The sequence below is a fragment of the Uranotaenia lowii genome, chromosome 2, assembly GCF_029784155.1.
Source record: "Uranotaenia lowii strain MFRU-FL chromosome 2, ASM2978415v1, whole genome shotgun sequence".
NCBI classification, from domain to species: Eukaryota; Metazoa; Arthropoda; class Insecta; order Diptera; family Culicidae; genus Uranotaenia; species Uranotaenia lowii.
The window spans coordinates 132,889,215-132,906,389 of NC_073692.1; the positions used below are offsets into that span (position 1 = coordinate 132,889,215).

At 36.2% G+C, this 17,175-nt stretch overlaps 1 protein-coding gene across 5 annotated transcripts in view; it reads left to right on the top strand.

Moving 5' to 3' along the window:
- Nucleotides 1-17,175, top strand: part of LOC129749478 (trafficking kinesin-binding protein milt-like) — a 311,591-nt gene that overhangs the window by 227,519 nt on the left and 66,897 nt on the right. Inside the window, exon 1 of one of the 5 annotated variants that reach the window (XM_055744452.1) lies at nt 3,636-4,048. The exons of the other annotated variants lie outside the window; for them this stretch is intronic. Within the exon in view, the coding sequence (XP_055600427.1) occupies nt 4,039-4,048 (10 nt within the window). The 5' untranslated portion in view covers nt 3,636-4,038. Of the gene's footprint in view, nt 1-3,635; nt 4,049-17,175 lie in introns of those variants that run through there. 5 annotated transcript variants of the gene reach the window in all.

Below are 17,175 nucleotides of genomic sequence, written 5' to 3' on the forward strand. Positions count from 1 at the left end.
CCAAATTGAGAAAACTTTTACCGGAGCTTAGAGCTCAAAACTGTCTCTAAAAATGAGATTAAATTTCTAGAATTTACTTAAAATTTGTTCATGTACAGCATGTCATTAGAATTATTCAAAAAATCAATCAATCAACTACAAGTGAACTTATTTGTTAGTCTCAAATTATTATTGGAAAATCGCTGATTTTCTAGAAAGTACGATTGATAAAGGATTCGTGGTTGAAGTATTTCTTTATTTTTAGATTTTAAAGAGATAATAATTATGATTGAAACGCATCTCCTGAAGCAAAATAAATTTTTGGTGCATCGAAAATTGATAAAACTTAAAAGCGAACTTGATAAACTTGACTTTCAATGTTGGTTTACTTGTCAATGTTTTAAAACTTGTACAGTAGGAGGATCATTTTTTTCTATTTTTGTGTTTTCAGGGGCAAGGAAAAAAATTTTTGGAATGCCTACATTTATTTTATCTGGCTTCACCAGCATATTTCTGGAATTATTTTATTTAATGTCATTTAAACAGAAGTTCATGTTTAGCCTGAAAAAACAAAAAAAAATGGTCTAAGTTTGTCAAAATGCTCACATCTTCCTCTCTGAAATTTTTCATAAATATGTAAGTTTTAGTTTGCAATCGGATTCGATTTTTTACTTTCTGTATAACTATTCTCATGTAATCCGGTTAAAAAACATATAAAAATCAGAAATGTATCTATGTTCGAATTGCAAAAAAAATAAAGGCTTTCAAAGAAGAGCTCGAATAAAAAAGTTGAGCACCACTAACCTAGCTTGGTTTTAAGTAGTTGGTAAGGAGTCTCCTAAAGTCCTCCTACTATTTCTAAACGTAAAACTCATCTTTCAAAAATAAATCATAAATTAATTATTTACTAATTCTAATAAAAAGAGGTCATACCAGATGTTGTGCTTCTGTTTTAAATTTCTTTAAGTATTGAACTAAGGCACAAAAATCAATTTCGCCTTTAAATTCTTGTTTATCTTTTTCATGCAAAGGAGCGCTAAAAAATTGTGGGGTAAATATGAACACTCATCTGTGAATCAGTGCGAATAAAATTTTTCAAAATTCCTTCCAAAATCCAGACGAAGCATCATAAACTGGATGTAAAACAGTTGATAACACCATTCTAGCTGGATTTCCTATGATCAGATGTTCAAAACATTGAACATTGTCCAAAACGATTTCCGTCCAACGAGGTAATGTTTTTTTTTTAAACATCTAAAAAGATATCATTAGGATTGGGAAACAGATCGGAAACAGCTTATAGCTATCAATCGGATGTTAAACTACCACTTTTGGAACTTTTTGTGTTCATTCATCCCCCACACCAGCGCGTATGGCACTTGTTCGGAATTACCCCGTGTTCATAATTACCCCACTTGACCCTTCTATATGTAACTCATATTTATCATTGCTTAGTTTTCTTTGAGAGCACGATTTTCCATCTTTGTAGCTTGACATAAACCCGGGAATTTTGCGATCTGCTTCAAACATCGACGTGTCGTGTTGGTTGAATCAGGGAATAGTGATTTGAAGGTATATCCAGTGAAAAATCGTTAATCTGCAGGAAAAATCTAAATTTTATATGAATTTAAAAAATGTCTAGAACTTTGTTTAATAGCCGGGAAACTTTGTTAAAAAAAGTTATTTTAAACTGTATTTTTGAAACATTTTTTTCAAATTTTGTTAAGAAAATAATAAAAATAACTTACCTTTAGCTCCGGGTGAGTTTGATTCTAAAGGATATCAAATGGAATAATTTGATTCCCGGTAAATTCCCTAAAAATAAAAAATTAACCCAAATCAATTTTTAAGTTGAAGATTTGCTCAGGGATCCTGAAAATTTTGATGTAACTTACCCACCAAACAAATCTTTCTGGGCCGCAAAATCGTTCTTTATTGTTTTGAAACGCGGAGGAAAAGAAATAAAATTTTCGACAACCGCGGACTACTGTCTTGTAGTATACAACGGATGTTGTTATATTACACAGCACGACGTGTTCAGATTCCTAACATCGTTTGGATGTAATAAATTTCATTCAACACATGTAATGTTTTTTGTTTTTTTTTTTAAAGTAATTGCTTTGAACCCGAATTATGTGTAATATTACATCGAAGAACATGAATAATACGTTGGTTGGCTCACATAAACTGAAATTACATCGGCCTTCGTTACATTTTTTTTGCTGTAGTGGTAAACTACAGTTATAACACACTTGGTATCGGCCAGTTTATAAATGTAACCTATTGAAAAAGTTGTTGCCACCCTGTTTACTAGTTATAATTCAGAAATAATACAACGTTCAAAACGCCCCAAATGCAATTTTTGACGGTCGCCATGTTATTTGAGGGCAATCTTGGTGTCGTTTGAATGATGTGCGTCTTAAAATGATTTTCTTACGGTCGCCATGTAATAAAAAAGTACCATCCACGTTTTTTTTTGGGAAATATGCAGACCTTATCGGATATTTCAAATATATATACTAAATTTTAAATCGGAATTCTAAATTTCTGATTCTGTACGAAATTTTTTTCTATTTTTTTAACCATATTTTTTTAAATTTATCTTTTACCTTTTTTGGTTAAATCATATTTCGTTTGAAGTTATGTATTAGTTTTTTTCCCATATTTTTTTTGTGAAAAAAAAATCCCAATCCCTACTCTTCCCGAATTAGGAACAAACTGTTTCTGATCGTTTGTAGCTCTGCCATCGGCTGCCTGGACTAATGTCTTAATGGTGATTAAACCCGAACGACTTCATTTCGAACAGCGCTAAACTAAATGATCCATGCAGCAGCGGTAGGCAGCTTCCAATCACAGTGAAAAAAGAAAGAAAAAACTAACCAGTAACAACAACGACCATTTGTTGCTATATCGGAATGTTCCAGTTTTTTTTCTTCTCCTTCGTTGTTGTTTTTGTTCAGTGGTTCAAGCAGCAGCAGCGGTGTGAAAATGATGTTATTACACTCGTTGTAGGTATCTTCAGTTCATTGAAGAGTTGCGGGGTTTTGCCGGAATTAGTCATGTCTTCGCGAAAGAAGGTGTAAACAAGCCCTCGGGCTCAGAAGATAGTGTGGTTGCGGATTGCGGAAAACCCTCAACGAAGTGCGTATAATTGCGTACCTGATGCCTTGTGGCTTGTGGATTTGTGGGGGTGGGTTTGGTGTATTGGTATGATGGCACAATTGATGTGAACCGTGTGAGATGCTGGTGTTTATATGCAAATAAACTGAACAGAATTGCTGGAAGTATGTTTCTGTGTGATTAACACATTCGGAAATTGTGTAGTTCCACTTTTTCTCAACCTGCACAATGCTTAACGAGTGCCTTCTAGTGCCGCATCATAGATAATACGCAGACGGGCAACACGTTACGAGAATGAGTAAAACTCTCTCGCCGCCAGGGAGTGTCGATTTACCAAATCAGGAGGAGAGATCGCAATCTTCCCCGTCCTCGTTTGAGGTTTTCGATTACGAGGACATCGATGGAGGTCTACAGTATCAGGAAACGCCCAGCACGAATCGCATCCTTCAGCTGGATGAGGACGACTCCGAAGAGTGTGGAACGCCACTTAACCTAGAGCTAGCTCAGCTCATGCACCAAGGAATTGTTTCTAAGGCGAAAGCAAACTTTGGAATTTCGAAAAACAACGAAACCCTAGAACGTAGCACCATTGAACTGTCTCAATCGGATTCCTGCCTTGGAAGCCCCAGACATAGAGCTCAGGGAAATGCTCCATCCTACGAACGATATCCGGAGTTGTATCTCCGACGCCAAGATGAAAACCAAGACGATACCGACATCGAAGACGAGAACGCCGCCGAAGGTGAAGAGGACGTGGACTTTGTTAGCATCAAACATGCAAACCACCGACAAACGCCTCAACCTCCGGACGAAGCCGGAGAAACGATCTTTGAGTACGAATCTACCGGTGATTCTCCCCGGAATTTGGCCGGGTCGTTCCGTTTTATTGAACCCACCACCTCCTATCATTCGTCCTATGGGTACGATCCCGAGCGAGCCATGTTCGAAGGTATTTCTCGTAGTCAAGAATTTGGTTTCGCTTTGCGTGTGCTTAGATTTTTATCGTTACCCAGTTTTTTTTTTTGCATGCATTTTGACCCCCTTGAACCAACTAAATTGCTGGCTGCTCAACACAGTTATGTAGCTTTTGTGTTTGCCAGAGATCCGTAAAGCACCGTTCCATGCAAAACGTAGAAGCTGCACGATGCCGTTAAACGCACTTACTTACTTATTCCCATTGGAAAGAAAGAAGCTTTACGTTTTAAGTTTATGTTGATTCCGAGCACCACACCGGCTGCAGACTTTATAAACCATCTCCATCAAGCCATCAATCCGGCAATTGATTAGTCACATAAATGGTGCTGCATTATAAATTATACCCAGGCTTTTCCGAGACAGTTGCAGTTGCTGCATCTCTTCCGTTAGGTAAATAAACTCTATCTCTATGAAGATTCAACCAGCTATTGATGATGCCAATCTATGGAGAGTCGATGAATCAATCAATTTTCCATCCGTGATCAATCGTTTCGGTCACAGCTAGTTATGGCTTTTCTGATCCGACAGAGAGAGAGAGTCACGTCTTTCAGCTTTTCAAGCCGTTCATTACCGTTTGAATTAGTTTAGAAATAATTTCCAACACAGTTGACATACGGGCAATTACTTTGACCTCGTTTTATCCAGTCAGTCATGGTCATGGTGAAAGTTTTATAGGTCGAAGATGTACGGATTGCATTGCAAATCATGGTGATAAATCATCTATCCCTGAGATGAATCTTTGCAGCTACTCAGGCGTCAAAAAAAATAATGACTAAATATAGTGGATAGCTTAACTTGAAGACTAGCTTAAACCAGGGCCCATTCATTGTGTAAAAAACATATTATAAAAAAAACTAAATTAGAATTGAATTTGTTGTTAAATGAAGAGAACATCAAGGCTTGTGATATAGCTGAGTTGGCAAGTCAGTTGCTTCCTGAGCCTATGTCCGTGAGTTCGAGCCCAAGAGTATCGATCACATCGATCACAGTTGTACCGGATAGGTTTTTCAATGACTTGTCGTTGATATTAGTCGCGAATGACATAAAGATATTAAAACGACTATAATCGAAACAACAACAAAGAAAACATTAAACATTAAACAGTTAAACCGGTTGAACCGATGGTTATCTTCGGTTCAGATGATATTTAAACGATGTTTTTTGATTAAAACTGCAAGCTAGCTAAAAAGTTGATCTCTTCTGTTACATAAATTAAGGCTTCTACAGCACTGTTACTTCGCCTTAACCTATGCAATCTAAGAAGAGCTGCATTTTATTTCCATCAATCTACTGGTGTCCTGAAAAATCCTTTTTATATTCGCGGTGTCCTGATTTTTTTTTTATGAAATCACCTAGCGCCACTGTTCCGAACACTACTTTTAACAGTTCTTTTTGCAAGAAAAAAAATCCAAAACAGCAAACAGCAGTGGGCATTAGACTGAGTCGATTTGGGGTTATTTTTCAATTTCTCAAACCCTGGTTCCTAAAAAGCTTCGTTTTGGTTCAAAACTCATCCATGATGTTTTGCAAAATTTTAAAGTAACGTTTACACCAGTAAATTTGAACTTTTTTTTTTTATGGGAAAATTAAATAATTTGTACTGAAAAATCAACATCAATTTTGTTTCTTCTGTGGAGCCGAGCCTGCTGACGGTGTTTGTACCTCTAAAGGAAATTTCCCGCTGAACTACTTTGTCCAAGACTATTACTTCGTATCTTAATAGGCAAAAGAGTTATAAGCTGTTTAATAGAAGTATGTCTTTAGGCAATGAAAAACAAAAAATCAATTGACTTCACTGCTGCATACCTAGCAAGGCATTGCAAGACTACTTTTTATGCAATACTTCGCAAGGCAGCAGCAGTGATGTCAATTGCCAACCCCTGTTAAACAGCTAATAACTTTTTTACCTAACAACATACGAAGCTACAATCTTGGATAAAGTTGTTCAGCGGAAAATTTCCTTTAGAGAATTTATAAATTGGCACGAAAACCATTAGCATGCTCGGTTTCACAGAAAAAAACAAAAACGATGTTGATTTTTCAGTACAAAATATTCAATTTATTATTCAAAAATAAAAGTTCAAATTTACTGGTGTAAACGTTACCTCAAAATTTTGCTAAAAATCATGGGTGAGTTTTGAACCAATAGGCCTTAGGCCTTAGGCCTCAAGGTGTGAGAAATTCGAAAATTACCCCAAATCGCCTCAGTCTACTGCTGAGTTTCATATGAACTTCAGGGTGTCTATTGCAGGAACTCTTAAATTTCACATATTTCTGAGCTTAGAAACTCATGAGTCTCACCAAATCTTCTGAGTTTAACAGGAACTCCCTCCATTTACAAAATTTCTCAATTTCCACAAGAATTTTACTGGATCACCATGAATCTATTATCAATGAGTTCGTCGGGAAATCATTTGTTCCAAATAACATTTCAAGTTCCACACAAACTACTGAGTTTTACAGGAGCTACTGATATAAACCATCCATAATTCAGTAGGGACAGGTGCTTCTGAATTCCACAGGAACTTTATAAGAAATCCTGAAGCCCTCATAAACTTCTGAGATTTGCAGGAACTTCTGATTTTTTTTTGAAATACTCTTAAAACTTTAAAGCTCCACATGAATTTGATGAAACTACTCCGTACCATAGCGAATACTGAGTTTTCTAGTTTTCCTGAGAATTTGGAAATTCAAAATCTCCAAAGTTCCTTAAATTAAAACTTTTACAGAAAGCTGTGAAATTCACTGGATTTGTGGATCGGGCTCTCCAGGAACTAATGTTGAGCTCAATTTCAGCTACTGGTCTGCACATTAGCTTTTGAGTTTTAAAATGTATGACAAAGTATCTATCTTTAACCCGCAGGAACACCTGAGCTCCACAGAATCTTTTCTGAAAAATTTTGTTACTTTTGATTACCACAAAAACTTTTGCGTTTTACTCCCTTAGATTTTTCAAATTAACAATAGAACAGAAATTTTTTAATTCACTGGAACTGTTGGGCTCTACAGGTTCTCATGATGTTTATCTGAGAAGCCATCTAGAAACTTCTGACTTTTAAAAACAATTGGAGAATTTATAAATCTTATTAAAAATTCTAAAGTTCATAATGTTCGTCAGCAAAATCTGGTTGTAACGGGATCCCATGTGTCTAACAGGAAATGCCGAGCTCCACAAAAATTCCTGAGTTTCACAGTAATTTCTAAGAATAAGATTTGTATCTATTGAGCAACATCATTTCATTTGAGCTGCATATGAACTCATGACATTTTCAGCAACTTCTTGATGATTCTTAAGTTAAAACAGAACTTTTAAGCTTCATAGGAAAGGTTCTGAAAGGAACTTTTGGATCGTACTTCAGTTCAAAATTTTTTTCAGAACTCTTTAGAAGTACTGGGCTCCATAGGAATTCCTGAACCAACTAAAACTCGTGTCATTAGCATAAACTCATAGTATCACCCAGATTTACTCAGAAAGCCATACTTCTGAATGCTACAGGAACTGCTGAGTTTTACAAAATCATCTGAGCTCCACAGAAACTCCTATGCTTCTGCTTCAAAGAGCTTGAGATTCAAAGGAATGTTTTCAAAACTTTTAGGTTCATGAACTCATGAGTTCATCAGAAACTCGTAATATTGGTAACTATTGTACTGTAAAACCATCCCGGTCCCCGTAAACAAGTTTTACAAGAATTCTTGAAGCTTCTCAGGTGATCCTGAGGTGTCAAGAGAATCTTCAACTTAACTTCCTCCAGAGCCTCCATAAGGGGTCGGGTGGAAGTTTCATAAGAAATTTTGCTGAAATTGTATAACGGTGTCATCAATATTTAGCTCCGAACACTTACGGTGAACTGATTGAATCCCCAAATTCAACTTTATTTTTGAGGGGGAAAAATGCCAAACATCAAAGCGGACTACTTGTATAGTTATTATCATCGAAAAGAAATAACACATTTCGAGTGAACGATACGACAATACTTCAACCATTTTTATTAAAAAGGTGTAAAAGAAGTCATCTTCCTCGACTTTAAGAAAGCAAAGAGCCCTCTTCGGGAGTCCTTTTACTCGTACTGATAAGCAATTCATAACTTCCCAGTAAACCATCATATGTGTCCTCAATTTTTCAAAACATCGTCAACAATTAATAAGATCGTATAATTCCAACAAAGTATTTTGCCTCTGGTGCGCACTCTCTGGACAAAGCCGTAAAAAAGCTCGAAATCCAATAGGACAGAGAGTAAGTTGATTTTGTCTCATTGTTGCGCTTGGGAACACTTTCCTTCAAGAATGTTTCTCTCACTCGAAAAGAATTTTTTTTCACGTTCATGGCAAAGAATGTCTATTGTCTAGTCAGCACTTTTAACATTTCCGTTTCTAAAATTGGCAATTGTGAGTGTAAATGTCAAGCTCATGTAAAGGAAGTAAAGGAAGCAATCTTGGACCTTTTCTTTTTTTTTGCTCCCAAATGAGCATCGCTATTTAACTAAATTCTTACGCATTTATAAAGTTTATGGGATTTGATGAACTGATCCTATGTTTTGGGACAGTTGTTTGTTAATCTTTAAAAATATCTTGTATTGGTTTGGATTTTCATAAACCCAACATTCTATTTACAACTCATTGCTTTTCGAATTTTGTAAATATCACTTCTACTTTTGTTTTCATCACATTTTTTGTAAACCTCTGCAAATGCGGCGATTTGGCCTGGTATTAAAAAATTTAAACATAGAAACAATTGATTGATTTATCATTCCAAACTTCCTAATCCAAACGATTTTGAAACTTTAACCTTAAAATAATTGCACTTTTCAAGTGTCCGAGATTTTTTCTCACCGATTTGTGATTCTGTCTAGATTACAAATCTCGGTAAGATCAATGCACTACTGACAGCTCCACCAGGAACAGCAATGCATCACACGGGTCCAATTATGATAATTAGTTTGTTCTCTCTCCCTGCACGCTGCACCATCGGAGGCAACTTTTTTTTTCTCGTTCCTGTTTCGGAAGTTGCCTTTCCGACCCTTCATCGGGTACTTGAGCCGGATCCAGCTACCTACTACATGGAGTAATTAATGAGAGTAGAACTTTTCCCAAGTTTGTTTCCCTTGTTGCTCACTTGTTGTAAAATCAAGTGCGGTGCGGTGCGATAAAATCAAATCGCTACCGTGTTTAAGTGTGTTGAACCTATTAAGTACAACCGAGAAAGCCGAAAGTGGTTCAGTTTTTTATACGGTGCTGAAATTGCCCATCGACTTGTTTATTTTTTATTTCACACTTTGTGGACAGTTATAAAGTGGAACCCATCATCGGTTCCGAGAAGGCAGGAAAAAACCAAACACAATTACTTGTTTCCTTTCCGATTGGATTTTTTTTTCAATCCTCTCTCTCCGCAGAATTTGTAATGCATAAATTCAAATCACACTTCAGCAGAGCACAAAAGCATTCAGGGAAAAAGCTTCATCGGCTCAATCAAGGTTCAATTCATGTTGATATTGAACGCTCTCTCACATCATTGCACACGATTCCGACCGAAAGACGGTCAATATCAATTACTACCGAAGTAAGTAAGTAAGTAAGTAAGTAAACACGTCTTCGCCGTGCCGCCGTGGCTGTGAAAATCATGATGGCCCCATGAAATTGAGATTCGTCGTCGTCTCTTCACAGAGATTGGCTTTTGAAGTTTACAGTCTGAAACTCTGAGATCGATAAAGCTTCGGGCAACTGTTTGATTGTTTTTACATGATCAAACTGTAACGAAAAGGTGTACAGTTCGACCGACAAAGGTTTAATGGAAAACCCAATTGAAAGATTCGGTTTTGAAAGAAAGCAATTTAATGGTCGTTATTTTTTTTTGTGTGGAACTCTTCAGAATTGAAATAAAACGTATTCTTCGTACAAGATTTCGCTGGCAGATTTTCGAAGTTTTGAAATCAAGCTACTATCGACCCACAAACCTTAAAAGTTGTGTGACCTCTTCAGAGCCGTTTCAGATTTTCAGATGTCAATCCACAATAGAAGAGCTTAATCAGAACAACGGTCCCTACATCAGGGTCTCGAGGGGATTTTTTTTTTATTTGAACTCAGTAAAATTTTTGTTTATTGAAGATTTTTGGCTTCTCATAAACTAACTTAATTATAATATGCGAATACCTCAAATGTTTTTGTGGCGCTCAAAAATGCTTAAAGATTGTAGCTTATCTGAAAAAAAAAAGCTTAGCTTAGCTAGATTGACTACTCACATCCACCTTGAATCATTGAACCCGGAATGCTCCTAAACATATTCTAGTATACTCTTTGATTGATTTCTAAATATGGGTTACATTTCGGATTTCACGATCGCAGGCGTGGTTCAGTAGAACAAGTTCTACATCGCCAGTGGTTGCTTCTTGATTGACCGAGGCTATCAATTTTGTATCCAGATTCGCTCCACATTCACATCAGTGACGGCGCCGGCCACGTCCTAGTAGTCAATAGATAGGTTAGGAAGTATGGAAAAAGGGTATAAAAGAACAACTTCGTGCCTAAGGACCGAGGTCACCCCTGCATCCTTGCCAATTTTCTGACTGGGAACGTGAGGGAAAATTGTAGCAACGAAAGCTCAGGAACTCCTAGGGGCGCCAAAGGTTTCCGAGTTTTTGGGGTGTCTAGGAAAATTTGAAGATCTCTAGAGGGTTGTTAGAACTCAAGTTCCTATGTGACTCATAAGATCATACTTTGAAACACAGGTAATCTTGTACAAAAAGTAAAGCTTCTGAGGTGCACAGATTTAAAGACTAATTAGTTTATTTATTAGTTGATCACGCAGGTGGTAAATCCTTTTTACGGATTGCATTACAAGGCACGGTTCTCTACTGTCGTGATTCGCGACTCACTGGTCATTCACCGCTACTCGTGATTCGAGGCCCACATTCGTCCTCTAGTCAAAATTCGAGACGTTGACGAAAAGCCTTTCCTCGTGACTTGAGTGATTATACACGAGACTACATCGCCCCCTCATGTTTTTAAAGTCCTCTTTCTCTACGTCTCTTAACCCACTTCGAAACGAGACACTCTCTCGCCACGTCACAACAAGTGTGACTACAACTCAGTGCAACTCATAAGTTCTAAGGGAGTCGAAAGAACAGGAACTCGTTAGAATCAGAATAAAACTAAGTAAAAGCTCACGAAAGTTACAAGGTCTCAAGGAACTCTGCAGTCTCTGTGGAATTTAGAAATTTCTTTAAAACCCAGATGGACTCAGAGGTTTCTTCAAAAATCAGGTTTTCCAGGTTAACTCTACGGTTACCTATAAAGCAAGGAGGACCTAAACAGCTCCAGAAGTTCTTTTTAAACTCTGAAGTTACTGTGTACCTCAGGAGTTCATATGGAACACATCAGCCCCTGTTGAACTTCGGAGTTTCTGTTTAACCCAGCAGTTCCTGCGTATCCATAGATTTTCTGTAGAACTCAAGAATTTGGAAGGAGTTACTGTCTAACTTAGTAGTATTTCCTAGGGAAATCAGAAGCCTGAAATGCTTAGTATCTTAATACTTGGCAGTTCCTGAATCTCAGGTCTTCGACCTCAGGATATAACTTGGAGATGATGTGAAATTCTTTTGGAACTTAGTAGTTTCTATGGAGCTCAGTAATCTCTGAGGAACCCATAAATTCTTAGAAGCTCCCGTAGTAGTCAGTTGTAATTGATTTTTGCCTTAGTACTTGTCAAACCCAGTAGTTTCTGTTAAAATCAGAACATTGGTATCTACGATATTCAGGGTACATCTAGATATTCTTGTGAAAGTTAGGGGATCTCAGGAGTTTGTATGGAACTTAGAAATGCTCATGGTACTCAGTAGTAACATATTTGATGATCGTACAAAGTAAGACCAGCTCTTGTGAAAATCAGAAAATAATATTTTTCAAAGCAGTCCTGGGAGTCTTTGTTAAACCGGTTTCATGTAGGCCCAGAATTTTTCTCAGTTCCCAAATTCTGTTCAATTATAAATTTTACACAAATTGCAAGAGCATTTGATGAGCTCTTGGAGCACTTATAATGCTACTTTTCTTTTCAGGAGTAGCCCTAAAAAAGCCCCAAAGTATTCCTAAGAAGGCTAGGAATTCCAGAGAATCCCAGTATATTCTAGGAAACTCAAAATCCTGAAGACTTGGAAGGCTTGTCCCTGTGAAACTTCTAGGATTTCAGTGCAACTCAAAAGTTTTTGTTAAAAATTACTCCTAAACATGATAGTTCCTTTTGTGTTCCTGAGAAATTCATGAGTTCTTATACAACTCGTAGTTTATGGATAACATTCCGTTTTTATTTCTCAAAAACCTTTCTTCCTTACTTTGATGCTTCGATAGTCTGTTAAATTGACTTCCTTCAGTATTTTTTTTTCGATACGATGTCAAGTTTATCGATCAGCATTTGGGGCTATAATAGATCATTACAAAAGAGACGACAGCTCCAAGACAGTTTAACACAATTGCATCATCCCTCCGAGGGAGGGCGTGCTCATCGTGTGAATCGTTTCCTGCCATCAAGCTGCATCAACCTATAACCGTCACAAATAAGACTTTTAAAAAGACCGAACCGAAAATCGATTATCGATTACGTTGGCGTCCCAACTAAACGGGCCGGCAAACTGCACTTAGTCCAAATGCTGAGCTGATGGCTGCGCCCATCACCTTCATCATCATCATCCTCATCGTGAACGAAAAATGAAATTCGAAATGGAAATCATCCACCTTTAGTTCGGAATTATTGGTTCGATGTTCGGTTGCTGTTTGTTGAACCTCTAATGCAACTATGCATAGAGTTTCATAGCCTACTGGGCAATCATTTCAAGCATACTGGCCCGAAAACTTATAGCCAACTATTTTCCACCCCGAAAATAAAAATGGGATCGTCAAAAGTGGGTGTGTGTAATTGAGCTGCTTCCACCTATTCGGGCTTCTTCTCACATGGTTTACAATCTTACGTAACTTGATTCTGGGGGCCCATCAGAAAGGCTCTTAGGGGAGATTTGTGTTCTGAGTGATTTTCCATTTTTTAAAACAAAGTCGACAATTACCAGCCTAATTAAACTGTTTGAAGCGGCACCTCATTTGAAAATCATCAAAAAAAAATCATTCGACTAAACCATCGAAGATTAAAGATACCGTTTACCTGAAGAGCCAAAGTAAGCTTTCCATGATCATGAGCTTTCCCCGTGATCATTAACAAGAAGGTGAAAAGTCGTTACTCTCAGCTGAGTTGATCTCAGCTCACAGCAGTAATTATTACCCACCAGAAAACAATCGAATGAGCACCACGATTTGTCGTCGTCACTTCCAGTAACAAGTCAAATAAAATGAAAAAAAATGTGGAAAAAACCTCTCGAAACCAACTTAGCGGACGACCCCCGGAGAGCTAGCTAGCCCAGAGAAACCTGTCGTAAATCAGCCCTCAACAGATTATAATCTTTGGTCTTTGTACCTTCCATCTTAGGTCTAACAGTTGAGATATACCTACTGTCGAAAAAACCAGGCACTGACATATTGCTTATTGGTTAAATTGGCGATAGGTTATGATGATGATGAGGAATAAGTTTTTCATGTGAACCCAAACGGAGGTGACAAAGGTTGTCACCATTCACTCTCACAATCCGTTTTTCATACATTATTGGCGGGAAAATGCCACCAAACTACTTCTACTTTTTTACGGTGATTTAAAAAAAAGTAACGAGGAGAGGTATTTTAACGTATTTTTGTGACTTCTTGGAGAGTTCTTCAAATGTTATCATACATTAAAAAATAAGAAGGTTTAAAACACTATATTAGAAACCAATTTTCCGACATTTTAGGTTGGAGACTCTTATTTCTCAAGTTTTTAGCTTCCAGTTTATCTTATTCGATATAAAGAAAAAATGAGTTGAATCAGTTAGCTCTTAGCTGTTAAAAAAATATTTCTGGCAACGCTGTTAAATTTAACAAACTTTTGTATATGACAATTTTGGTATACAGTAACATCAATGTTGAAAACCACCAAGAACTTCAGAACATGCGAAAAAAGTTTCTTTTTAAATTTTTTTATTAACGTAATTTTTATTAAAATAAACATGGTTAAAAAAGCTCCTCATAACATGTGGAGTTCGTAAAAATGTTACGAAACTTTTTAGGTAAAAAAATACCGGAATTCGACTTTTCATATCTAAAATCATCTGTCGGATGTTTTACTACCGAACACCCTGTATTCATGACCAAAAGACCGGTAATATTTACTCGAAAAAAATCTGTTATTGTTACCGAAATATCTGTAATTATTACCTAACAGTCTGTAAATATTACCGAAATACTGATAGTTTATACGAAAAAAAACTAAAAAAGTTCGGTAATTTTTACCGAACAACCGTTATTATTACCGAAATGCCAGTAAATATTTGCCAAGCATCTTGTAATTTTAACTAAGCAACAAGTGGTTTTAACCGAATTATCGGGAATAATTACCGATGCTCTGGTAATCTTACCGAAAATTCGTTACTTATGCCGAAATGTCTGAAAACATTATATATATGCCTGTTATTCTTACCAAATATCGTAAAGCGCCCGGTAGTTTCGGCTTAGGATGCACAGTGTGTTTGTTACGCGGGATGAGATTACCTAATGTTTTACGGTTTTCAGTAAAAATTACCGAAAATTTTACAGTTTTCGATAAAAGTTGCCGGTTTCTTCGAAAATTCAAGCAGTTTAAAGATCGAAAGTAAAATTGTAGAGGAATGGGGATTGTATTTTTGTATTCGAGATTTTTTCAAATTCGAGCTTAAATAACTTATTCTTTTGGTTGTGTACCATGTTGATTGCAAGTTGTTTTATGCAAGTTCGATGCGTTTATTGAAAATTTGGATTTTTTTTTATTATTCCACCCTCTCGTGATGATTCAACTCTAAGTGACAAAAGAAGGATTTTAAAATTTGTTCCGGCCTAATTGCAACAAAAAAAACTCACCCGATGCTCTTAGTTCCGATTTAGGTTTTTTTTACCTTGTGCAGCCAAAACTGACCTTCTGGATATCGACTCTTCGCAGTTTTCTTTACCAAAATCGGTCATTTTTACCGATATCGGCGTTTTTACAGAAAAAAAAATTATTTACATAATTCTTAACGAATTTCGGTAAGAATCGATTAACAAAGTTCGGTAGCAAATAAACGCCAAAGTCATCAATTACCGATTTTTTTTTCCAATTAGCAGAACTGGTTCGGTAAAATAAATTGCCGAACTCGGTTATTTCAGTTGACTTTGTACAGTTCCCGCAGAGTAGCCACCCCGGGAATTCCCTTGAACCAAGCCAATTCGGAAGAAACCTTACGTTAAAAGTAAAAAACAGAGAATATGTAAAACCAAACAATTTTATTAGAGAAACACCACAAGAAAAGATGGAATGCTCTATTAAGCAATAATCATCATTTAGAACATTCGCAAACTGTGGACAGTAGCAGAATAATCGGCAAAGAAATGACACTATTTGAAACAACAGTGCAGCGGCACAGATACCTGAAAGTTTACTAGATTTCATGAACAATCTGAAGTCTAGTAAATCAACTTCCTTGGGTAGTGGAAAATTTTATCAAATTTTTGCAGCAAGAAGTAATCAAATTTGTTCGTTAATATGCTACAGACCCCTTTTTATTATGGCAACACACAGTACAAAATAAGGCTAAAAATTGGCAAAAAAATATGTGAGTACAGAATACCATATATCTATGATTTCGTATGCAGTAAAGAGGGATTATAATCTTCTTTTTTTTTTATTTTTCCCGGGATTCCGGGAATTCCCGGGAAAAGGATTATCAGATTTCCCGATTCCCGGAAAAGTAAAAATGGCCGGGAAATGGTCACTTTAAGTTTCCGTAAATATTTCTACATATTGAAGAAATTTATTTTCTAACATTAAACATTCAATATAAATTTTTTTCAGTGTTCCCAGAAACATTTTGGGTGAGACTATACAACTTTAGGCAACATTTTAAATTGAAGGTGTTATATTTCACAAAAACTTGGTGAAGAAATCCCATAATTGTTTTCAATCTTGAAAACCATTTTTTTGTTCGGTATTTTAAACCTCTTGGGTTCATTCATCTTAATCAATTGGTTTCCTGAAATTAAACCGGGTTTTCAGCCGGAATTTTCTTCAGTGTTGCATCAATACAGAAAATGTTTCTAGAACAATTTTCCTTTTTTTATATTAATTTCCATAAAAATTTCTTGACATTTGAGAATCTCTAGTTCGAGCGAATAATTTTTGGATTCTTGATTAAATATTGTATCCAATATTGTATTAGGAGTAACTACTCTGAGAATTTTCATGTACCTCATCATTCATTTAAGATGAACGTACTTATGATATTTCAACCGATTCTTGAAAATATCACTGTTCCTTTCTCAGTGAATCGGAATGCATGTTTTTGACAGAAAAAGAGCTTTGTAATGTGTTAATATTTGCTCCTACATGAAAATTTTATGTGATGTTGTTTGCATGTCAATTCTATACAGAACTTTCAAGAATTTTAGAATTGGAACCATATATTTCTGAGAAATAACTTTTGAAGTAAAAGTATATGTTATTTGAAACCCCTTAGGAGAACGCCAAAATTTCTCCAAAGCGGATATTTTGCAAACAGCTTTGGAGGATTAAATATGGATAATAAGTGCCAAGGAAGATGAGAAATTCATGTGCTTAGTACGCTTTCCACTTTCATTTCATAATTTATGTTACTGAATCTGTCGACTTTTCCTAGCATCTAGAAGGTTGAAATTTATTGAATGTTTAATGAAAATAAATATTAAATTTATAATTATCCTGCCAACTTTCTTATGAATGTTTTGAGAAAGTGGAACAAATTTGTTTCCTAATACGTTTTCGATAATGAATTCTTCCTCGATTTCAACTTCCATTCGCTATGTAAGTTTTACCATTCATAATCGAAATCATCACCGTAAATTTTAATTCCTCCAACATTTCCCTACTGATTGATGAGAGCCTAACAATACGTAATAGTAAGAGTCGCGGCCGTGCCTTGTGTTCAAATCTACCGGAATCAGTCACATTTTTCCTATCATTAGGAATGTAACGTTTTGATGATGTCGCAA